Consider the following 24,153-nt stretch of genomic DNA (forward strand, 5'->3'; position numbering starts at 1 on the left):
AGGGAGCAAGTGTTTACTTTTTTTGTTTCCTAAGGGCAAAAACTTAAAGTAACTATTTTTTGCAAGCGTTATCTTAGTATTCAGCCAGCCTCATTCTGTGGATTTAATGGGAAAACAATCCCAGTCAAATAATCACAGAATAAAGGTTAAACCCGAATTTTAAGAGCAATTTAAGTCTCATTGAAGCAAAGTTAAGCAGCCAGTCTTATTCTGCGCATTTATGGGTCAAACATTTCAAATATTTACAAAATTATAATTTAAAAAGGATTTTAAGTGATGAATTCAGCAACTCTGTCTGAATGATTTGTACTACCACTAGCGTAGCATATAGCATGCCCGAACAGCTAGCAATCAGTGAACTTGTACTCCAACCTCAAGGGATTCAACCTTCTAAATATCTGCAAAATTAATTTGAAACCAGAATTTTGAAGGGATATTAAAGTCTAATACTGCTAACTGAGCATGAAATAAACCATCAGACTCATTTTGACAGGTCTGATGGATCATATCATCCATTCGGAAATTCAGAGCATTGTTCTAATGTGCCACAAGCGCCCAGAGCGTCAGGCAGCGCAGATGGAAACAGTTCAAGCACGAGCTGCTGATTGGTTTAGAAAATAGGCTGCGTTCCGAAATTAATGAGAGGGGAGTGCAATCTGGCGCTCCGAACACACCCACTCTCAGAGTGGTGTCAGGGCATCAGAGTATGTTTCTGAATGCACCCCGAAGGTCTGTAAATGGCTACAAGCGGGGGCGGGGCCAAAACGGTAGCCTCATTCTGGAGATTTAATGGGAATGTAACGGACGTCTCAAATAGCTGCGCTGCAATTTCAGGTTACAAAAGAAATCCTCTGAGCAGTCATCATTATTTCTACGTAACATAAACATGTACTTGTTATTAAACACAGCCCAAAAAAGTCAAGATAAGAATATTATGTTAGGTTTCGAATGTGTTCTAATGAAGAGGTAGTGATTGACGCAATGACTGACATTTTAAATTGGACATAAAATGATGAATGTGTTTTTTGTCATACAGTGAGTCTTTACTTGAGGCAGTCTCATTCATTCATTTACGGCGGAGTGCACATGAAGCCCGAGGCAAAGTTGTGTAATTATGAGCCATTCAATGAAGCCAAAGGGCTAAAATGTGACTACAAAATTTTTTTTTCGTGGTTTTAAAAAACAAAGTTTTAGCTTGCTCACCTTTTGGTCCGTAACATCAAAATCTGACTCTGGCTTTTGCCCGTTACGTTAATACAGCGTCGGTTTTGGCCTGCCATGCTAATACGGTTTCAGTTTTGGTCTGCCACAAGATTATGGCTCCCGTTTCTGGACCGGCATGTCAATATAGCTCCGCCTTTTGGTCCGTCACGTCAATTTGGCTCCGGATTATGGCCTGTGACGTGAATACAGCTCCAGCTTTGGCCTGTCACATTGACTGACAACCCGTTTGAGGCCCCCTTTGTCCTTTTGAAGCCAAATAACATCCCTAAACGGTGGTCTGCTAAACCCTAAACAAGTCACGATCCCACCTTTTCTTTTCACTGCTTTTTTTTTTTTGTGCGTGTGATTAACTCATTTTAATGTATACCGATTACTCGCATTTTGTGGTTTTTGTGGGTGAGACATATCCATTTGGACTCAAGACATTTGGGCCACCCGGTGTGACTCTTTATGTGGACGGATTACGGACAAACACCACGAGACATTCAAGCAATGTGAGAAAAATTATAATAATGCTCAAAATTGAGACTTGTTTAATAAAAAAAAAATGCATGTAATATATATAAAAGAGAAAAAAAAAGCTTATGGCTTCCTGCATTTGTTTCACATTGCATGTGTGTGTGCTATTTGCACTGCTGCTTTAACAGGGAATGTGTGTTTGTGTGTGTGTGCAAAGCAGTGGACAGACGCCAGACCTCATTATTGTCATTCTTCTCACTGCCTAAAAGCGAGGCAAAGCGAGGCGAAAAGCGTCCGCTTTCAATCCAACGGTAAAGACAAGAGACAAAAGGGTCCAAATTAAAACAAATGCTGCAAAAGGCTCGCCCGTGCTCATATGCTTTAGGGGGGATAACCCATCTGGGGTCTTTCAGAGCCAGACCACACAGATACATTCAGCACCACTATAGGTCCAAACACACACACACAGGCTGTGCCATTGCATGTGCGTATCCTATGTCCCGTCCGGCATGTCTGAGTGTGTTTGCACCTTTTTATCTGATTGCAGGTTTTTTTTTTAAATCCTCCACACAAGCACTGGCCCCGGTGTGAACCTGGAAAAATCTGTCTCCGACTTTCAAGAGGTCTACTTCATCCATGATAGTCCCAATGGTGTCCAAGCAACTGCAAAGCCGGAGTCTACTGGGGAATGTTTATCCATAAATCATAAATCAGCGTTGTGGTCCCTGCGCTCGTATGAGGTGTTTAGTGACGGGACGTGTCTGCGCACGTTATGTACTGTACATGTGGAGACACACACACACACATACGTATGATGTACATGTACGGTGCTACAGTGGTGGCTTAACTAGAAGAAGCTAGTACAGGCTGTGTGCTAATAATACTTCCTTTGGGCGGGCTTGGGTGGAGAGGACGAGGTGACAGTGGGGATGTGTCAAGTCCTCATGGTGTCACACCTGAAAGTGAACATTTTAAAATTAAAATTAAACGTTTGCTATTAACTCATTCAATCCATAAGACATACATATATGTTTTCAAAAATGTAGTCCCTGCTTCCCAAAGACGTATTTATACGTCTTAGCCTTTTTTTTTTTTTTTTGCGTCATAACTCCGTGTTTTTATAGCATTAGAACACAGTATTCTGTTGGCCTCGCAAAATCAGTCAAAATCCAGAAAAACGCGGGAATTGAGGCGTTTCCTCTCGTGAAAAATTCTGGCATTAAATGAGTTAAAAAGAAATATTATGGAAAATTACATTTTGAATGGTTTGTATGCATAAATCAGGCCTCTTCCCACCCATAAAGTGTGAAATTAAACAACCAAGCAAATGTTTCGGTGAGCAACTTCCTGGGTGGGAAGGTGAGGATCCCAAGCCACTTTCAAGTTGCTACCTGACTACACTGTCTGAAAAGATCAATTCAGAGGCACCATCTTGAAGAATCATCTACACCCCCCAGATGTGCCTCAGCCCTTCTATTATGTCAAAGCCAAAAGGGACGCAGAACTACAATGAGTTGGATTGATTGCAAAGATTAGTTTTAGCTTCTAATCGCTTACACATTCTTGACGGCTAAATGAAAACACGCGACAGCCCAACGAAAAACACAAATAGCACACCACGAATAGCCGGCAGTTCAGCGCACGTATGCGTTTGCAGTTTGCACCAACCTGCAACGATGAGGGTCGAGCCGCCCGTGTTTTCGGCGGCAGCTCTCAGCAGTGATTCTGCAGAGACACCGACACGAGGCCACATCCAGCGTCCACTTCCTGCCTCGGCACGGCCGACAAGATGGCCGCAAGGTCGGCGGAGGAGGGGAGATGGTGGCGGGAGAGGGGAAAACAGGAGTCCTGCGAACAGCAAACAACATAGAGAGGATTAGATTAGATTTGTAAAGAAAAGCTAAAGGAAGGTCTGTGGAATCGGGTCAATTAGTGGAACCCAGACTTTGAAGGAAATATGGTGAAGCAGCATTTAGCTGCTATGCTGCACGCAAATTAATAGCACGCTGTGTCCTAAAATTCTCTATACAGTTCCATTTTTTGATTTTGGGTATCATTAGGAGAGATGTGGGGCTTTTCGCATTTGACAGTTTAGACTTTGCAGTCTTTGAAAACATACGATTCCCTCACCCATGGCTCGACAATTGTCACTGGGTTCAAGGCCATCGTCGCACTACACCAACAAGTAGAACAATTTACGCAATCCATGGCAAGTTTCTCAAAACAGGATCTGTTCGTGTCAAACCACGCAGCGGAAGAACTGCTACCACCTCTAGTGATGAAAACACCAAACCTCTAGAGCAGATATTCACACAAAGCCAGATAAGGTCAATCTGGTTGGCTTCATTTGAATTCAGCATCAGCAAAAGCTTGAACCAGCGAATTCTTCTGAAGGAGGTCAAGCTTTACTCGTCTGGTTGATCAAAGATTTCAAGCCAAGGATTATGACGCTCAGCAACCTGAAGTCGATAACCGCATCATCCTCCGAAACAAACTTTTGTTGATGCTGAGTTTACGTGGTTTGTCAAAAAGAGACACTTTTTTGAGCAGGGGGAAGGTTGTCAAACCGGAGCTGAAATGCAATCGGTGACAGAAAAACTTCTTGCCAGGTTGCAATTTAGCAAAACTGCCCCACTATCAATTGGTGAGCCATGGGCAAGGAAAAAAAAATGGCCTCACATCTGTCCGAATGATACCTGAAACCAAATAGAAAAAAAGGACTCTTTGGATACCGTGTACTGTTTATCAGTTCCCTGTCTCTGATTACTCGTGTGGCTAAAAATGAAACATCAACAGCGAGATAGTTGCCACTAATCCTGTCTCCTTCCCAGCTCATCCCCTCAGCGGTCATAGTTTCCAGTCTAGTCGATGAGACGGTGATGAGAAAAGTGTCTCCATTTGCGTCTTCCCAGGAGGCTGTCGGATAATGAAGATACTTAATGAGGCAGAGAGGGGCCATCTTTGTCCAGGGCCGCCGTGACCACGCCTGCCGCTGGCACAGACAGAGAAGGTGGCATTCGGGAGCAAATTACACAGATTTCACCCCTGCTAGAGCTTGAATAAAGCCCGTTGGGGGTGATGGATGTGTTCTGAGGGGACATCACACCCAACACGGAGCCCCTTCTGACCCCCTGGGGCCCGGATATGAGTGACCGCCAAAAGGTGCGCTAATTCTTTTATCTCGCCAAACGGTCTGGATGCGGTCATGGGAATGATGGTGCTAAACACACATGTCAATCTCGTGGCACAGTGCTACAAGGTTTTCATTGTACTTGCTGTTCGAACTGTGGCTTCCCACACACTTCACACCATCGGTGCTGCTATCACACATTCACTCGCCGAAGACACAGACTATACACACTCCGATGTTTATACTGTATGTATGTAAAAATCCATATAAGGGTTGAACACGCCAGCCACTGAACTGACGACCATCATGTTTTTTCTTAATTCTTAAATCTATTATTAATTTTCTTGATCTGTCACAGAAATTACACATGGGACTTTATTTAATATTTTTTATACATAGTCGTGGCCAAATAAACTAAACTTATATTGTCGTCCATTTGTCACTGCATTGTCCTCCTTTGAACTGCCCAGGGTGCTGTGGAGTGTTAAATGTTGGCCACAAAGGCGCATTCTGTTCATCCCGACTGTATACTCGCGTCCACAAAGATCTCTTTGAGTCGCGAGTATCACACAGAGGTGCGTGAACTTGTGTGTGTGTATGCGTGTGATTGTGTGTGGGTGTGTGTGTCAGACCTTGACTAATGTGGCTGTAAAAGAAATTGTCCAAATAACTGTGTCAAATAACGAAGACCAGATAACTCCCTCATCCAAACACACGCAAAGGGTATCTGTTGGAATACGCGCTGCAAATAAAGATTTGGAATTGAATTTGGCTGATATTTCACGTGAAAATGAGTTAGCGGTTAGCCTGTCTGTCTCGCTCTTCTTAGGGTGTGGGTTCGAATCTCGAGCGGAAACGTCTTCTCTGGGCACCATCCTCCCACATTCCAAAGCATGCATGTTAGGACCGTTGACGTTCCAAAATCGACCTCGATACATTCCACCTCTTGCCTCTAGGACAAGATTTACAAAAAATGGATAGATGGATAGTTGACATAACCTACGCATTTTGGATGCCTCCGATTGTCTTCTTTCCTCTGCCCTTTTTCTTGACTCTTGTTGAGTTGTGATAGGGCCTGAAAATGACAAGAAGGTGAGAATTTTTTAAAACATTTTGTGCTGTTTATTTGGCCAGTAAAAAGAAAGCCTCAATTAAAAATATTAGATTTGATTTGATTAGACAGCACAATTATGTTTATCAATAAATACTGTTACACACTTTACTTTGGAGTCAGCCAGTCCACTCTTAAATGTCCTGATTTGGTTAAAAAAAAATCCTGCTGTTCGTTTATTAATTGGGACCTTTAAAAGTGGGAGCATATAACTCGTATTCTGATTATGATTTGAATGGTTTCCCTTCAAAGGCTACCAGTGCACTTTGGAGTTCATTTTAAGATTCTGCAATACATTTTTACATTTTGAAATTGTCTTACCCCGTTTTACCTCCTTGAGCTGCTTCAACTTTACACTCTTGTTGGGTGCCTCAGGTCAGCTGACCCGCTGTTCCCGGAGGTAGCAAAGTCTAAGCAGCAGCTCAGAAAGGCAATAGCTAATTCTGTCGCTGGTCGCATATTATGCAATCACCTCTTGATGCACATTTAAGACAAAATATTTGGTTTTCCATTTTTAAAACTGGCCTCAAACTCCATTTTTATTCCTTGGCGTTCGACACAGCACGGGACTTGAGCCCTTATTTTAGTGTCTTAATTAATTGACTTGTTTTTAAATTATACTATGTTTAATTGTCAGTGTTTGATGTTCATTTAAGTACAGCAGAGTTGAGTTCAGTTCAGTATGAGTTTTAAGCTTTTAAAATCTCGAGCACACCACGCATTCAATACAAGAGCAGTATGCTCTCGCATGCCCAAAATGTATGTGGTACATCTCAAATTTAAAGGTTAACTTTTTTTTTTTCAACTTTGACGCTTTAAGAATGCTTAAGAAATGACATGCATGTTAATATCAAAAAATATTTTCAAACAATTTTATTTTTCACACGTGTGAATGTCTAGAATTTGAAAATGTCCTGTCACAGATTCACATGGTTTCAAAATCTAAACATCCCCTGCTTTCAAAATGTATTTTTGGCCTCTTCCTTTAAACAAGCTCAAATTATGATGGGCTCATTTAGCCGCACGGCTGGCCCATCATTGGGATCCTAATGTCCCGTGTTGTTGTCGTCGGTTTAATAGACGACAAGGACGACGACGGCGACGGCGGATGCGTGACTGTGCTCCATCATTACCAGTGTGTGTGCGCACATGGCGGGCCAGATAAAATCATTACTATGGTGACAACAGGATGCGGGTCGCCCCAGGGGATGCTGGGAGGGGGTCACACAGATGCTAACTCAATGAGGGACATTACACAGGGGGAACAAATTTCAAACACGTGTTGAACTTGCGCACGTTGTTCCCGCTGTATGACATCGTGCAGGTTGGTCTAGTGTATAGCAAAAGCACCCACGCACGTAAAACCGTACTGAGTCATTAAACAAATGTATACACACATACAGCACACACTAATACATTGGAACTCTGTATTTACGTCCATATCCAAACAGGAAGTGGGGCGATATAAATATGACGGTCCTTTTAGGCTGCAGGCTGTTTCTAAATCTAAACACGCTTAGCTCCTCACACAAGGATTGCTTTCATATGATTAAACTTGGGCCTTATTACATTTTCAAATGTGGATATTGTTGGGCTAAGATTTTCCAGCAGTGTGTGCTGTACAACACAAAAACTAATGAAAATATAAAAAATTCTAAATAGAGGAAACGAAGAAAGTAAATGACTCTACCTTGTAGTTGGTTTCAGCTGGAGCTGTTCTTTTAACCTGCAAATAGAAATGATGCGTTTGATGGACTTAAATATGTATTCATTGTGCTAGTGAGAGGAGCTATAACATCAAATGTCAAATTCATGACCTTTTAATTGTTTTTCCCCTTGTGGACCATGAATTACTTTAAAGCTAGATCAAAATTTGGGCAAAGTTTATCGGTAAAAATAAAATGATGATCATCAAAACAATATATTTTTGTTCGGAAACAATAGATCAGTCACAAAATGTAATTTTCCCCATTCAGGATCATGTTTCGGTTGTTTTTCTAAAACAAACAGCACGCAATTAAGAACAATTTAAAGCGATTGTTTTTTTGTTCAGAAAGTGCAATACAGAACTTTCAATAAAATTGATCCCTAAGGTGCGTGTCTTATTGGTTAAAATAAATGATATAAATAAATAAAAAAAGAATCCACTCCATTTTTATAGAGAGAAAAAAATTCAGAATAAATGACCTTCCTCACTTTCAATGCAAGAAACTTAGGAAAACAAACTTTTGATACAAAAGTGTATAACTAAAACCAAACTATCAATCACATTCCACTGGTATCCATCAATATCAAGTACTCGCATTAGTGTTTGTGCGGGTGTATGTTTCTTACCTGCACTCACACTGGCTGTGTTCCACAAAAGTCAGCTGAATGAGCTCATGTTTCATAAAGGAAGTCCTCATCAGCTACACACACAAAAAAACACACATGAAGGCCAGCTTTCCATTTCACAACATGGATGTGCTGAATATTCGTGTGTGAGCGTGTGCGTGCGTTTGTGTACCTCCATGGTGAGCGTGTGCGTGAGCGAGGGCACGCACTCCATGGCCTCGTCGGCGCAGCAGCCGCCGCATCTCCTCACCGCCACGCAGGAGGGCACGAAAAGGTGGTGCGTCTCCCCCGGCAAGTCCCGCCAGACCTCCACCAAGGTTTCTCGCGGCTCGCAGCCGCTGCGGGAGTATACCTCCAACCACCGCCGTACTGAGTGAGGACGCCCAAAACTCTCAGTGTCGCCACAGGCTGGACAATGGAGGACAACTTTGTCAGGAACTGGCAACTTACCTTCTCGACCTTCTCTGGATTTGGACGAGTCGGTGGGACGCCAGTGAGCCAGCTGGTGGGTGTGAGAGAGTGCGAAAAACAACGTTTGAATCTTTTGAAAAAGGGAAACAAAAGTGAGATCATGCGGTTGCATAAGTGTGCACACCCTCTGATAACTGGAAATGTGACCATCACATTCAGACTCGTGCTAATTGGGAGTTAGAACACAACTGCCACTCTTTAAAGAGTCACTGATTAAACCTCAAATTTCAGTTGTTTAGTAGGCTTTTCCCAACAGATATGTACCCTGCACATTAGATGGTTAGTAGTCCAGTATTTACCAAAGCCCACAGGTTGCAGTTCACCTTTCATGCTAATGAGCGTAAATGCTATATAAAATGGATGGGTGGTTAGTGCATCACATGATGCATTTGACAGATGTTAATATGTACGGTGTTCATTACGTTAACAAAAGGAGCTACAAAGATGAACTCAAGATGCAAGTATTGCGCAAAGTGAGAGTTACAGTGAATCGAAAAAGTCTACACACCCCTGTTTTAATCCCATGGTTTTATGAAGTAAATAAATGATAAGAAGATGAATTACATCAAAACCATTTCTACTGTGCCAATTGAATTAAAACAAAATCAAGAGGGAAAATTAAAATAATATGATATAATAAGATAATGTGATTGCATAAGTATGCACACCCACTTATACCGTATTTTACGGACTATAAGCTGCTACTTTTTTCCTAGATTTTGAACCATGCGGCCAATAAAACTGTGTTGCCGTGTTAAAAGGCACTGTTTTAACAATCTGTTTATGTACCTTTATGTGCATTCACAGTACAAAATCGTTCTGCACAAGCAGTAAACAACAATTATTTTCAACATAGAAAACTGCGGCTTATACTCTGGCGCGGCTTGTATATCTCTTTTCCCCCAAAAGATTTGCTGCGGCTTATAGGCGGGTGCACCTTATAGTCCAGAAAATACGGTAACAGGGTTTATGATGGTGTTCACACTGGACACAATTTAAAGCGCCACTAGACGCCAAATACATTTCAGATGTTCTAGTAGCCTTTTCCTAACTTGACATGTGCGATTGATTGGCGACTCGTGACCCTAATGAGGATAAGTGGAATCGAAAAGGATATTGATCATCATGGCTATTGACATAAACAGATGATTATGATTTCAACTGCTCCAAAGATGAATAAAAAGCACTTCAAAAAAGCGAGCAAAGGTACACTTTTTATTATTTGCTCGCAAAGTTTTCTGTTTGCTGACTTCTCCCATAATTCAGACCTGTCAATCAACAACGCACATTTAAACTGCTCTCAAATCAAGTGTACTTCAGGCAATGGAGTGGGATGGTGTTTTCAAAGGAGTCGTGAAACGATGAAAGAATTTTCTGTTAGATAGCGCCCCCTATTTCGCCCCTTTTGAACGCAAGAAATAAGTTACGACAAAATGAAAGGATGGACGCCGCCAGATCGAGGGCCTCCCGCTGTAAATGTGTCTGTCATTCGATGAGCTGACATGACGAAAAATATTTGTTGTGGAAATAGTTTGGGAGAGTTGCTGAGCTGGAACTGCTACCTTTGCCCCCTTCGCCCGCCCACCCACTGTAAAGTCTCTCATGAGGAGCAGAGAGTGAGAGTCGGTGCCACTGGGATTAAGAGTTCAATAGGCAGGACACACATTTTTACAAGGGCACATGCTGCAGCTCGTGTGGCCGAACGCTCACGAGAACACCACACTAAAAGTATTTTTTTTTTCTGTTCGAAAACACAGCATTATTTTTTTTCTTGTGGGCTTTTTTAAGTCTTGCATCTCCAGCTCCTCTTTGTAGCTCCTCTCACTAGCACAATGAAAACATATTTAGTTTTGTGACTGTGCTGCCAACAATTATGAAGTTGATTATTCCAAGAGTTTACCAATCCAGTTTGGCAAGTGCCGTTCATTCTTTTCTAATTGAAGACTTGCAAGAAGGACTTAGCATGGCATGGGACTTAAAGATATATTCATTGTGATATCTGTTAATCTATTTGTACACTTGCCGAAATTGTTTAAGAGGGCAAAAATATGATCATGCAACAGATTATTCCTATTTCCTACGGGGAAAAAAAATCACTTTCGAAAGTGTGTGTTTATCCACTTGTGTCACATGGACTTTCATTCATTTGAAGGATGACAAATGATTAACCTGACACATATTTCAGCGGACATGTTTAATGGATCTTAAAGATGCACTCAGCAAGATTTTGCCCCAAATATCTTAACTTTTCTCATCTTTTTATAAAGCCTTTTCATTTGACCTTTTATGACTCACACATCTTATAAATAGCAGATGAACAATTTAGCTGTTCACAATGAGCACTCTTTTTGCGGATGTGACGTCATGCACATTCTCGTCATTGTCTCACAGAGTTGCGACCAGAAGTTTGAGAGGTGGTGAGTGCTGAGATTAGATTTTAGCTTGAAAAGTGATGCACAAAGTGCAGCTTCAAAGAACGGCGATACACACAAAATACAAAAGTCCAATAACTGTGTGTGTGTGAAAAAGAGCAAGGCCACTCGCAACGGAATGTAGACTTTGTTCAGTCGGCCCCTTTGAAACAGTTCCTCCCCCCATTTATATACAAACACGTACGTACACACGTAACACAGGCAAAAACGCAAGTTCAATGAGTATGTCTATCTTTGTGCGCATTTCTCTGACATAACGCATTCTGTGGCCTTAAAGCAAGTCAAACACGATCATTCATAATAATAATATGAATACGGTAGGTAGCTCTGCTCTCATTCTGTTATTTTTTTAAGTGACTTTGTTATCAAGGTGACCACTTCCAAGTGCAAACAAACGCACATTTTGCTGGCACGGTCAAGAGCTCACACATGAGTAAAATGTTATCTGTATAAATTTTTTTCTCTGGATTATTATTTGCTGTAAAATGTTCTATATTTCCTTCACTAGCCTAAAAACAGCATTCTGATTCATATTGCATTTTTGGAATATGACTTCAGCATCAAAATCTACTTGTTTTTATGCATATCAGGGGACCTCCATTTTGTTACATCTGTCGACTGAAAATGACATCACAGTTGCTAAGGGCACAGCAAACGACCAATCACGGCTCACCTGTTTTGTGAAGCTGTGCCATGATTGGTCATTCTCGGAGCCCTGAGCTACTATGTTGTCATTTTCAGTTGATAGAAGTGACAAAATGGACGCCTCATGATATGGCTAATATTGGGGGGGATTTGACTACTTAACTCATATTCCACAAATGCAATATTAATCAGAGAGCCATGTTTTGACAAGTGGGCTTAAATAGAACAAATTCTGGTAAAGAACATGTTTGGGGTGGCGTCCCCTTTAAGCATCCTTGGGTCGATTGAAATGTCCTATATAAGATATTTATTATGAATACCATTATCATTATTGCTTTTTGTATTTTCCAATTTCTACACATATTCTTAAATAAACTTGAGTTGAGTATGACTATATTATTATTAATTTTGTTTTATGTATTTAAGCATTCTTGGATTCCATGAAAGATACTACAAAAATTGTGTAGTATTGTTCTTATTTTGGGAATCATCATTATTGTTATTAGTAGTAGTAGCGTAATTTCCTTTTACTTTGTAGCGACAATTTTGCATTGCAACTTGTTTTTTTTCAATCAGATGAGATTTTTTAGATAATTTCATTTTTTGTTCTTAATTTTGACCTATAAAAGCTTGCGCAGTATGGATTTGAAATAATTCACTTGAAGCAGCTTGGACTGTTGTTAGCCTCATTTTTATCATTCTAAACCGACATCTTGGACTTCTTCATTTGTTTTGACAGTTTGAAATGCACATTATCTGCAGGCCCTAAAGAGGAACAGCATCAGCCAGAAAGTACAAGTTCGACCAAGTCTTTGTATTAATTTTTTTTTTTTTTTTTAAGTGAAACAGCAACAACTTGAACATGCAATTCGCGTCATTAAGGTGAAGTTCTCGCTCAGTTATTACAACGTCAGTACATACATTTTTTTACGGGGCAGTTGGAATTGAGCCCAACGTACTCTGCCTGGTAACAAGTGACCACGCAGCTGACGTGGAAGGATGTTAAAAAGAATCAAGGCCAGACCGGCGTGTAGCGTCTGGCCTCATGAATGAGTAAAACACACAGTATAGATTCAGGCCCGGCTCCCAGCGCGCCTCACAGCACTGAGTGTTCCTGATAGACTTCTCTAGACATAAATAAAGAAAACACGTCGTCGGCCCGCTCGTGAGTGTGAGGTGAAGATGAGTTCACGTGTTACAACCACCCAGTGACTGACGCAGGTAATAAGATCTAAAAACAACAACAACATAAAAAAATGCAGGGCATTTAAATCGACAATGATAACACCACCTGTGGTCTGTTTGCTTTTTGCTTCTTTTTTTTTTGTTGAGTTTCCTTGTATTTTCACAACTTGCTAATTAGAACCACTTTTGTCTTCTCAGATTATCAGAAAAACAGCAGTTTTATTTTTTCTTAGCACTTTTTCTACTTTTCAGAAAACAAACGGGCAGAGATGAACTAACCTTGGTTTTAACTGACAGTGACGCATCACTGGGTGGCTAGATAAGTAGATGGTAATCTTTATTGATCCAATGCAGGGAAATGAAGGAATATCGTCTGTTAGCTTTGTCAGTTGGCACCCACTTAATTTAAGATAAACTAACACCATAAGCCAAAGCCAACAAGACTCGTGTATTCCGTTATATTATCATGGCTCCATGATGAACTATGCTATATTTTGACAGACTGGTAAACAGGTAGGTAGATATAGACAGACTAGAGATATTTAAACAGATAGCCAGATACAGTATATATAGCCAAATATAGAGATACATTTATAGATACATAGAGACAGATTTTTAATGATAGATTTGTTTAGACATAGCTAGAAAGCGAAACTTGGAGACTGATTCAAAGACAGATACATATAGCTAAATCAGCAAAAAGCTAGATATAGAGACAGAACTATAGATTTATCATCAGACAGCAATATATAGACAGATTGTAAATATAGATCTATAGATGATAGATTAACTGATTGACCTATAGATTTCTATCGATAGATAGCTAGACACATTTAAAGATGGATTTATAGATTTATAAACAGAGATACAAATGCAGATTTACACCAATATAGATTTTTATAAAGGTCTTTAGATAGATAAAAAAACACTACAGCTAGATAGATGAGATAGATACAAATAGATACAGTGTAGATGAATAATAGCTCGACAGCCAGACATATAGACAAACTGTAGTTAGAGAGGTACATTGCACAAGGTTGACAGAAATTATTATATCTCATATCTCATATATATATATATATATATATATATATATATATATATATACTGATGAGATTAGATAGATAGATAGATAGATAGATAGATGGATGTGGAGTTAAGGAGTTAAGGTGACAGGTGGTCATTGACCTGCAGCAGGATGACTTGCACTGAGAAACAATGGAATGAAACGCACCGTGACTATGAACACACGAAGTATAGCACATGGTTGCAAAGACACTTTAGAGGTCAGATGGTCCACGTACACACGCACACAAAACGGGCGCGCGCACGCACACACACACACACATCCATACGTTACCTTGGCGTGGGACGTTGGGATTGTGGTGAGCAGCAGGAATTGAAACATTCCTAGAATAACTTGCAGCATAATCCCCATTGTATGCACGGGAGTCCAATGGAGCCGGCCAACTACAAATAATAATTTTGGAGCATTTACATCCAACGATGTCTGTCCGTCTTTGTTTGTGCGTGTCCGTGTGTCCTCCGTGACCGAGCAAAGACGCACCAAAGCCGGCGTTCACTCGCCAGCCTCCCGGTCGTGCAACGCCATCCTCCGTGGCATCTTCATTTTCATCCGGAGGTGTACAACTCTCATGTTCTCGTGGATATTCCTCTCTTAATCCTGCGAATCTCCAACATATCGCCACAAAATATGGATTCGAATCAGGAGACTTGAGGAAAGTTTGTCTTTTATATTAGGGCTCGTCTTCTTTTCATCGCAAAATCTTCCTTATAGGGTAACTAGAAATGATTTAAAAATCAATTAAAGAGGATGCTGGATCGTGCGGAGATCCACCGCATGACGAAGAGGGGGCGGGAGGGAGTGCGAAGAAGGTGCCGCATATGGCGCTCCAAGCTCGGTCACACTGCGTCCATGCTGTCGCCGCCGTGGAGCACGCCACTTTTGAAATCCTCTTTAAAAATAACAATGATGATGAAAAACGGGCATGTCCAACTGTAGTTGAAGTAGTGAGGTTTGTCCGGTCCCTCCTAAAAATGGGAAGAGAGAATGTGTTTGCAGTAGAGCAGAGCAGAGCAGAGTAGTCTGTGATCATTTGTTGTGGTCGGCCAGCTCGTTTTCCTTTTTGCCCTTGAGACGCTCACAGCGGAAGGAGCATTGCAACTTTTTTCCAAAACGGGACCGGCAGGCAGGCGCACTGGATACAGGTGCGGTACTAGTGGCCCCACGGCAGGGGTCACAGGGGGGTTGTATGTATGTATGCATGCATGCATGGGGCCCCTCGCCAAAGGGGAACGCGGCCAGAGTTGCCACAGAGGTCATGTCCTCTGTTATTCTTTTCCCCCTTTTCCCTCTTTTTGGAACTGCAATGCTTGACTATTGAATGCTTTCAAAGCATGATTTGATTTCGGTGAACACAACGGCAATTTAATAAGATCCAGTCTAAAAACACACGGGAAAAAAACGATACCTTGGTTGAGCAAGTGCGATTCATTTGCAGTCTGGACGCAGAGAAAGTCACAGTCTTCAATAATACCACGAAAAGTTGCTTTTCGTAAGGAATTAAATAAATAGATTAGGAAATGGTTACATAGCCTGTATGTATATATATATATATATATATATATATATTCCAACATTCAATATTATGTTTAATTATGTTATTGCTACATGTTTTATCAAGTGAATATTCAAGGATAGTTTTCCTTATTAAAAAACATACAATTTCATTTTATTTTATTATGTTTTTAAGTTACAAGCATGGTCACTGAACAAATTAATCTCGTATCTCAGGGCACCACTATATTTTTTGTGCTATTCTTTTTAAATGAGGGTACAATTGGTAAAACCTGAACATCTTTGACGAATAACTTCAACTGAACATAACCTCCAACTGAGACAGTGAATGCCATCTAACTGAGCGCGAGTCAAGTGACCCTTTCATTGTGGCCTAATGTGATTACTTTTGAGGCCTGAGGTCAGCAAAGACAAATCTGACTGATGAAATTCAGCATGCCATTGGCATCACATCCCACAATCACAAAATGAAATTTGTGAAAATGTCAGCTCCAGCCTCAGGTGGCTGTGGACTACAATACCAGAGCCACCCAATAAAATGCTTTATTGGACGTGATTCATAAAGAGATTAATGACGCGATTTACAGGGCAAGCTCAATCGGCCTGGCGTTCATTTGTCTAGAGTGTCAAATAAAACCGAACACCATTCTCACTTTATATCGAGGCCCAGAATCCAAAGTGATAAATAAACAGAAAGCAGCTGGTTTTATGGCTCACTGAAGAGCTTAGCTGCAACCTTAATAAAACCAGCCATCCATTTTCTATAGCACTTGTCCTCATTAGGGTGGCCGGTGAGCTGGAGCCTATCGAAGCCGCCTATGGGTAAGAGGCGGGGTCACCACCCAATCACAGGGTACATATAGACAAACAAGCATCATTTTGGGAATGTTGGAGTAAGCCAGACAATCAGGAAAAAACGGAGATTCAAATCCAGGACATCTCAACTGTATGGCAACCCTAACCATTACTTCACCATGCAGTACAGGCTGGTATTTGTGACACTATAGAAACTGAATCTGAATATTATGGATTTGAATGTGGATTGCTTTCATTGAATATTTGAATTGAAAACTGAATATTTGAATTACATAAATTGTATATTTATTGTTTAATTTGAATTTTTCCATTTACAGTTTATGTAACTCAATAATTCAGTTTTCAATTCAAATATTCAAGTTAAGCAATCCACATTCAAATCGATAATATTCAGATTCGGTATCTAGTGGCGCAAATGTCAGCCCATAATGCAGCCCCTTAATAACCCAAGTCACTAATTTCCTCGTGATACTGGGATCTTTATCTCTTTATCATTTTTCCCGTATGATGGCATAGAGGATTGTGTGGCGCCGAAGCATGGTTTGACACCCTTCATTGTCAATTAAAAGTGTGTGTGTGTCACAGTGGAGTCGGCGTCATGGTGGTGTGTTTGGGTTATCACAGCACACATGAGGGTGGGTGAGTGTGTGTTTGCCGCGGGGTGTGGAGAACATTATCTCGTACGTCTCAGCTCCGGGCCGGCTGGTGACGAGACAACACAAGAAGAAAACATTCTGTAAAGCAATGCTACTCAAAATGGGGGTCTGTGAATCGTAGCTTGGTGGTCCACGAAACAAATGGCAAAAATTATAGGTATGACGTATTATTAAAAAAAAAAAAAAAAGAAAGAGAACAACGCATGAGGGGAAGAAATGCCAACGCAATAGAAGTTTGACAAATTTAGGAGTGAATGGTGAGCGGCAAGTAAAAAAGCCATTGATATTAAATCTGAGTATTTTCTTAAATAAACTATAATTTTGCCACAAAAGCCCTTCCTCAGTCTTGTTTTTGTTGTTATAAAACTTGAGGTGTCAGAAAAGCAAAACAATATATTTGTGTCAAAGTCACTATTTGAACTTGCAAAAAATGTTGTTCAAACCGTCATGTCATTTTTGGTTATTTATGCTCGTTATCGTCAGCATGCATTAAGAATTTGCTAAATTGTTTTCAGGGTTTAAATACATGCCTTCCCGCTCGACAGTGAGCTCATGACGTTAATTTTGGTCGACAGCTGAGGGTGATATCGGCCAACACGGCAGGCCCTGAGATTGATGGATGATTCTGTATAATTCATATACCATGAACGGATTATTGATCAAAATGTTACTTGTGCTGGATCCTTTTTGCAACAACTCCTTTTTTTTTTTTAGTTCCCCTTTCGGAACTCCTGATCAGATTCAAACAGCAATTACGCATTTGGGCGTCCATGCGTGTCCATATCCATTCAGAAAATTAATAAATTCATTTCCTCTTTGCGACACTTTCATTAGCCAAACAGAACAGGGGGCCCATTTTGCGAGCATGAAATGGATTCTAAACTCGTGGGGTCGCATTTGGTTTGTAGCTCCAAATGTGTCATCACAAGACAGGAAACTGTGTGGAGTTTCATAATGGCCACTAACGCTTCTTCTTGTACTGTGGCCGACATCCCGTGCCAACGAATTGTACTTTGCGAGAGTAAGCAGGAGATGTCCCTGCGGCTCGCCACGTAAGGACAACAAACCCCACACAGGTTCCTGTGTTCTTAGAGGCAACCACCGATGATTCAAACTATCATCACGCCACACACATGGGAAGGGAAGAAAGTCAAATAAATTACATACTCACTTCCTACAAAAAGGCTAATGACGTGTGTTCAACTGGACGTAACCAGTTTAATGATGCACTTTCGTAGTTAATACAATAGTCAAGACTATTTTGCCACTCAGTTTTGTGATTTTTGTCCCATTTTTGTTGAACGGTGTCCTCCATGATGAATAAACAGTTAGTGTCCATGCCAATGAAGGCCATTCAAGTCAGTCCAGTCTGTGTCTGGCTACACTTTATCGGAAAAACACCTTTAACTCATTCAATACCATTGACGGATAAATACGTCAAAATCCTTTTTTTTTTTTTACTGGGCTGGTTGTGAATGAGTTAAATGAAGGCCAAACTTGAAATAAAAGTCTAAAAATTAACTCTCGGCTGAGTGAAGTCTCCTACTTCTCTCCGCCAGTGCGTGTTTTGTATTTCTCCATAAACTCTGCGTGTTTCTGCCGCAAGATTTCTGTCTGTTTCTTGAAACCGTTGACCCTGTGGAAGAAACAAAAACAGAGAAATTGTTTTGTAGCTCATCCAATTCTACAGATACAAGTTTCACTCCTTTTGTGACAATGCGTGTAATTAAAATCTTGCTATTTCAAATCATCTTTCCGCATTGAATTGAATGAAAATGCCATTAAACTCATTCACTACCAGCACAGGTAAAATGAAGGCACTTTTTGGCTTTTATATTCGTCAATGGCAGTGAATGAGTTCATCTGTTCAAACCGCATAGTTCACAGATGAGAAAGAATATATGCCTGGCATTATTTAATATTACGTGCCACTATGTGTTGCTACTACTGTTGTCGAAAGGTCTATAATGGACGGTGTTCATAGGAGTAGTGGCTCAAACATGCAGCAGACAGATTTAAAAAAAACAAAGCCAAAAAGCAAAAACTCCAATTAGTTTAAAGCAGGTGTGGGCAAACTACAGCCCGGGGGCCACATGCGGCTCGTTAAACGTTTTAATCCGGCCCGCCGAACTTGAAAAAAATTAAATGAATAAAACTTGTTAATGTTTTATTTTCCAAATACTGTGGTCTGTCAAAGACATATATTTTGTTCTAATGCTTTTGTTCACTTTGATTTAAAATTAAATGTATTGTAAGGCATCACCAACCTGGCCCTCTCTTTGGACTCGTTGTAGATTTCCGTGATGACTCGATCCTTTTCGTCCATGAAGTTGTTGTGGACCTCTTCCAGCTTCCTGTAACGGTTCATTAAAGTCAAACTGACAGCGCTCATCAAAAATCTCAAAGATCAGCAGAACCTCTCAAGCTACAAACCCAAGACATTCTGGAAGGTTCCATCCCATCAAGATGCTGACTTTTGTGAAAATTGTTGGGAACATCTGGGATCATCTAAGGGGTTGTCAAACTTGTTTCACTGCAAACCACATTGTTGCTATGGTAAGCCTCAGGGGGCCGCTTAGAATGGGCTAACTATAAAAATGTATAAATGACAGGGCTGTAAAGGATGGTGCGCGCAGAAATCATAGCACCTTTAGTTTTTTAAGTTTATGCTTCCGTTCACATGAAGGGAACACGATCCAAACCAAACATGAATAGATTTAATGACATTTAAAATGAAACAGCAATAGCTTTAGTTGTTTGTTTTTAGGAATGTCAGATATTGAATTGCTCAGTGTTTGACTATGGACCTTAACTAATATGTTCAGTGTGGCAACTCTAATGATCTCACCACATATTACATGATGACCCATTAATGTGGTTCTTAACATATTTATGGCCAGTTTTAAAAAATGATGACGCGGAGGGGTCACATTCGCCAGCTGTGCTCCCAAGCAGACAGCCCTTGAAATGATGAATCAGAGACAACAGGGAGTTTCACCTGAAAAAGACAAAGTGCGCTCCAACGCTGAGCGCCAAGGTGAGAAAGCAGTAGCCCACCAGGCGGAAGTTTCTCTTGCGTCGCCGCTCCCTTTCCTCCGTGGACATTTCCTGGGTGTGGGACTTATAAATTTGCTCCCAGTAACGTATGTTGTCCTGCGACGTCGCCCCACTGTGGCAAAAGATATACAACGGAAGATGAGCATTGTGATGACATGCTTGTTTGAAATTGTGAATACAATCTGGGCGTGACAGTTCCAGTCTGTTGGAGTTTACGGCCAGAAAGCTGAGTAATTCAACATGCTGTTGAAAGATTCAGGGCACAAAGAATCTTACTGCAACATGTTGTGAGGGGAAATGAACACCGCAAAATATAAATAAATGTAAATTTGGCTCCAACCAGTTGGCTCAGGAGCCGCTTGACAGAGATGAAAAATGTAACAGAGGTTTTCTACCAAGAAATAATATTTCATATTCTTGGAATCCACTGTAACATTCTGCACAGTTTGAACATTAACACTGGTTGTGCCGACACAGACACTTTCAGAATAAAAGGCGTAAGAAGTATTGCTATAATTATGCATGTTCCAATCAGAATTTTATGCTGCCGATTCCGAGGATCCCTGAGTGAGATCGATAACGCTTCCGATCATTAGTTTGGTTTGTAACATGCTCAGTGTTAAGCAGTTGGTCGTAGGCTGCAAAGTAGGATGTGTAGGTGATCGGTAATGAAAGGCTTCGATCGACATATGACGATCACGTACTTTTTACACGGAAAATCAACCGATCACGTTCAGCGGGCGATCAGAGCACCACTGGGGAAAATACACATTTCTTTTCACTTGTTAAAATATAACTTTCTTAGTTCCCTCGTTAAATTATGACTTTAATACCATAATTTGACTTGATTTTCAAACATACAGTAATGACTTCATTCTCGAATAACAGGTCTTCTTAATCCTGACAAAATATGAGTTTTTATGTTTTTTGGGGGGGGAAGATTGTGCTTTCCTACAAAAACAACTTTATTTATAATATTATAACTTTTTTCTTCTTTGAAAATGTTTATTTGTAACATTACCACTTCCCCACCAGGAAAAAGTTAACTTTTTAATTCCTTTGGCATTTTGTGGTACACATGACACTTAATTTTTAATTGGCATTGAGATCATGAGGGCGTCCTTGGAAAAACAATTAGTAACAACAAAATGGTGTCACCTGCTTCCATAGCTGGTGTGGCTAGAGGCCGACCTGAAGGCTGGTCCTCCTCCCCCTCCTCCACTATAGAACCGTCTGATTTTGAAATCATACTCCTTCCTGCTGAGCTCCTTGCTCAGCACGCGGTAGGCCTCGTTCAGCTCCACAAACTGGCTGTGTAACGCTGGGTTGGAGGGGTCACTGTCTGGGTGCAGCTGGGGTCAGTCCACAGTTGAAATACAGAGGGAATACTCATGCATTCAAGGTTTTGGGTCATACACAAGAATCTCATCAGCGCTAGAGTAAGACTGCCATCTTGTGGTATGACGTTTTCTACACGTCAGACGGTAAAAAAAAAGATACTTATATATATTCATGCGAATTAAAAAAATATATATCTTCCAGAATAAAGTACTAATTTGAAGAGAATAAAACTGTACAATAAAAAAAGTATATTTTCAAGATAGAATAGATCTATTTTATGATATTATTTAGATTTAAAAAATTAAGCTTATGATAGCAGCTAATTATTTTCGACTAAAAAAGTCTGATTTATTTACTTATTTTTTATCTAAAAGTCAAATATTTTCAAGGACAATTGTATTAGAATAATTTAATATTCTGTGACAAAATTGAAAAAAAAATATTTTCAAGGCAAAAAACTCCTATATTTTCATGATTGAAGTTGTACTTTTATGAAAATAAAGTTTAGGATTCTGTGAAATACATTTTCGACACAATTTAAAAGTATAAAATCATAATATTCCATAATTCGTTTTTCAAATGTACACGTAAAAAAAACAGTTTCATATTTCAGCATTAATATTCTCAATGAACATGGATAAGTGAAAATATTCCTTGAAAAAAAATCAGATAATATGATATATTTTTTAGAAAAATACTCAGATTAGTCCATTAAAAACAATGAAGTGAAAACCTGAAATTTTCAAGGTAAGAATTTTGGGAATGAAAGTCGTAATTTTATGAGAATAAAGTTGTAACATTCAATGAAGAATTAATTTTTTTAGATAAAAGCTGTATATTTTTAGATTAGATTAACAAAAAATAAGACACATTTGAGATAAACATTTCAGATTTTTTAGATAAATTATTTTAATTTACACATTAGTTACAGGATACAAGTAATTCTTAGTTTTTTGCCACATCAACATCAGATTATTATCCGTTCAAAACAACTTTTTTCTTTCTTTATTACCTTTTTAGATTTGTCAAAAAATGCATTTTTGATTTCCTCCAAGGATGCATCAGATTTGACTCCCAGCAGGTCATAGTAGTTGGCATCTTTTCTGATTTGACAAAAAAACAAAACAGTATAAAAACACAATTGATGAACATAAATAGTACCATAGTAGTGAACATTAACTTTGACGTGTTTGGAAAGAGAGGTTTTATAATGGTAAAGGCAGAATAAATAATACAGCTTTAATATAAATGTTGTTGGTAGGTGTGACATTGCACTACAGTACAATGACAGGCCCACACAAAAGAAACTGTTTAGCGTTGCAGTACTGGGTTCATGCATCTTTTGTCTTTACGGCTGTCAGAGTTGTTTACATAACATGAGTATATCCAAAGCAAAGAGCATGTTGACCACAAAGGTGGAACATGACGATATGATTCCTATATTACCTTTGTGCAGCACTCCAGGATAAGAAACGCAGTCCACACTTGTAGCAGCAAAGGCAACTCTGGCAGAGACGCAGCTGTGCCTCCAGCTGCATGGCCAAAGATGGCCGCGGTGATGCCACACAGCCCTTGCCACGCAGGGCTCCTTTGCAGACCAACAGACACTGCTCATGTCAATGAAAACAACTTAACAACTAGGATGGAACTGTCATAAAACATGTCTGAAAACACTGAACTGTAGATGTTAACCAAGTATACATCCACTGACCGAAACATTAGGGTCACATGGATATTCTAATGCAGTGATTTTCAACGTGTAAGCAGGGGCCCTCGTGCGGTAAACAAAAGAATCAATTAATTAAATGTCCTACTGTGCACATTGTTACAGTGGATATATAGTTTTTGCTTTGGTAATTCAGTTGTATTTAGCTTTTAAGTGATTCAAACATTATAAAAGAGTATTAGGGCATGCCTGAAAAGGGCAGTTATATGTTTGTCCTAATTTTATGAGGCTAGTCATATATTTTTCAGAATTAAATTGTATTGTATTGTCCTGTGTGGCCCTAACCGTACTTAATGAATGAAGTACCGTGGGCAGCATCAATAGAAATCGTCATTTGTTCTTTGTAATACAGTACAGAACAATACCTTGATTGGTTACATGGGAAAAGCACAAACTGGATGTCGTCAGCAACTGGCCCTCATCTGATGACGTGTGATGACGTCTGAGGACCACAACATTCGCGTAAAGTTAAATTAGCAACAACGATTCGCAACAATAAATATATTTAGGATTGTTAATACATTGTGGATCTATTACTACTATCTTATTAACACTACATTTCGCATCTCTCACCACTTACTAAGGCTAGTTAGCGTTAGCTGCAAAGGTTCGCTCACCCTTCTTCTGCTGTTCATAATATGCTAACAACATACGAGATTGATAGGGCACCAAGCGTTGTGAGTAAATAAAGATGAGAAAAGACAAGAAGAAATATGCATTAAAATCTTAAGAAATGTGTGAAAGTAAGCAGAAAACGGGCATACCTGAGTGACCGAGGTTCATAACACAATGTTCGTTTTAGTGGAGTTGCGTAAACGCAAAGTCAGGTATTCCAAAACCGGAACACGGAAAACTGTACTTTCACAATAAAACAATCTCCGTGAACCCGGAACGTGAACTCAAAAGATAACCATTCGTATTAACGGGACGCTTCACTCACGTTAACGTTGGCATATAATAGGTTTGT

General features: G+C 40.0%; 2 protein-coding genes across 4 annotated transcripts; both read right to left on the reverse strand.

Annotated features, from left to right (window-relative positions):
* Positions 1-1,728: 1,728 nt before the first annotated feature.
* Positions 1,729-14,494, reverse strand: vegfba (vascular endothelial growth factor Ba). The gene is made up of 8 exons (XM_088293071.1): positions 14,352-14,494; positions 8,709-8,760; positions 8,431-8,627; positions 8,259-8,332; positions 7,615-7,650; positions 5,817-5,888; positions 3,352-3,531; positions 1,729-2,639 (listed from the first exon to the last, which is right to left on the reverse strand). The coding sequence occupies exons 1-8, from the start codon at positions 14,427-14,429 to the stop codon at positions 2,618-2,620; spliced, it is 711 nt and encodes a 236-aa protein (XP_088149197.1). The 5' UTR covers positions 14,430-14,494; the 3' UTR covers positions 1,729-2,617.
* A 296-nt stretch (positions 14,495-14,790) lies between these two features.
* Positions 14,791-24,074, reverse strand: dnajc4 (DnaJ (Hsp40) homolog, subfamily C, member 4). Of its 3 annotated transcripts, none has more exons than XM_088293066.1 (9): positions 23,951-24,074; positions 23,552-23,628; positions 22,907-23,048; positions 22,473-22,563; positions 21,278-21,471; positions 20,061-20,231; positions 19,330-19,416; positions 18,609-18,698; positions 14,791-15,043 (listed from the first exon to the last, which is right to left on the reverse strand). In XM_088293066.1, the coding sequence occupies exons 3-9, from the start codon at positions 22,996-22,998 to the stop codon at positions 14,806-14,808; spliced, it is 963 nt and encodes a 320-aa protein (XP_088149192.1). In that variant the 5' UTR covers positions 22,999-23,048; positions 23,552-23,628; positions 23,951-24,074; the 3' UTR covers positions 14,791-14,805. The 3 variants fall into 3 exon arrangements, with proteins under 3 accessions (XP_088149192.1, XP_088149193.1, XP_088149194.1); XM_088293067.1 differs by lacking the exon at positions 23,951-24,074 and adding an exon at positions 23,804-23,845; XM_088293068.1 differs by lacking the exon at positions 14,791-15,043 and having other exon boundaries at positions 17,513-18,698; positions 23,951-24,058.
* Between the last annotated feature and the right edge of the window lie 79 nt (positions 24,075-24,153).

The sequence above is a fragment of the Idiotropiscis lumnitzeri genome, chromosome 4, assembly GCF_059441095.1.
Source record: "Idiotropiscis lumnitzeri isolate Australia: NSW breed Sydney's pygmy pipehorse chromosome 4, RoL_Ilum_1.0, whole genome shotgun sequence".
Lineage (NCBI taxonomy): Eukaryota > Metazoa > Chordata > Actinopteri > Syngnathiformes > Syngnathidae > Idiotropiscis > Idiotropiscis lumnitzeri.

Coding starts and splice junctions, on each gene's coding strand:
- vegfba (XM_088293071.1), bottom strand. CDS start 14,429: ATGGGGATTATGCTGCAAGTTATTCTAGGAATGTTTCAATTCCTGCTG. Junction 3,532..5,816: donor ATCGGAGGCATCCAAAATGC/GTAGGTTATGTC, acceptor TGCTGTTCGCAG/GACTCCTGTTTTCCCCTCTC. Junction 2,640..3,351: donor CTCGACCCTCATCGTTGCAG/GTTGGTGCAAAC, acceptor GTTCACTTTCAG/GTGTGACACCATGAGGACTT.
- dnajc4 (XM_088293066.1), bottom strand. CDS start 22,998: ATGCAGCTGGAGGCACAGCTGCGTCTCTGCCAGAGTTGCCTTTGCTGC. Junction 22,564..22,906: donor TCCTGGAGTGCTGCACAAAG/GTAATATAGGAA, acceptor TTGTCAAATCAG/AAAAGATGCCAACTACTATG. Junction 18,699..19,329: donor GAGTCCAAAGAGAGGGCCAG/GTTGGTGATGCC, acceptor TTTCTTCCACAG/GGTCAACGGTTTCAAGAAAC.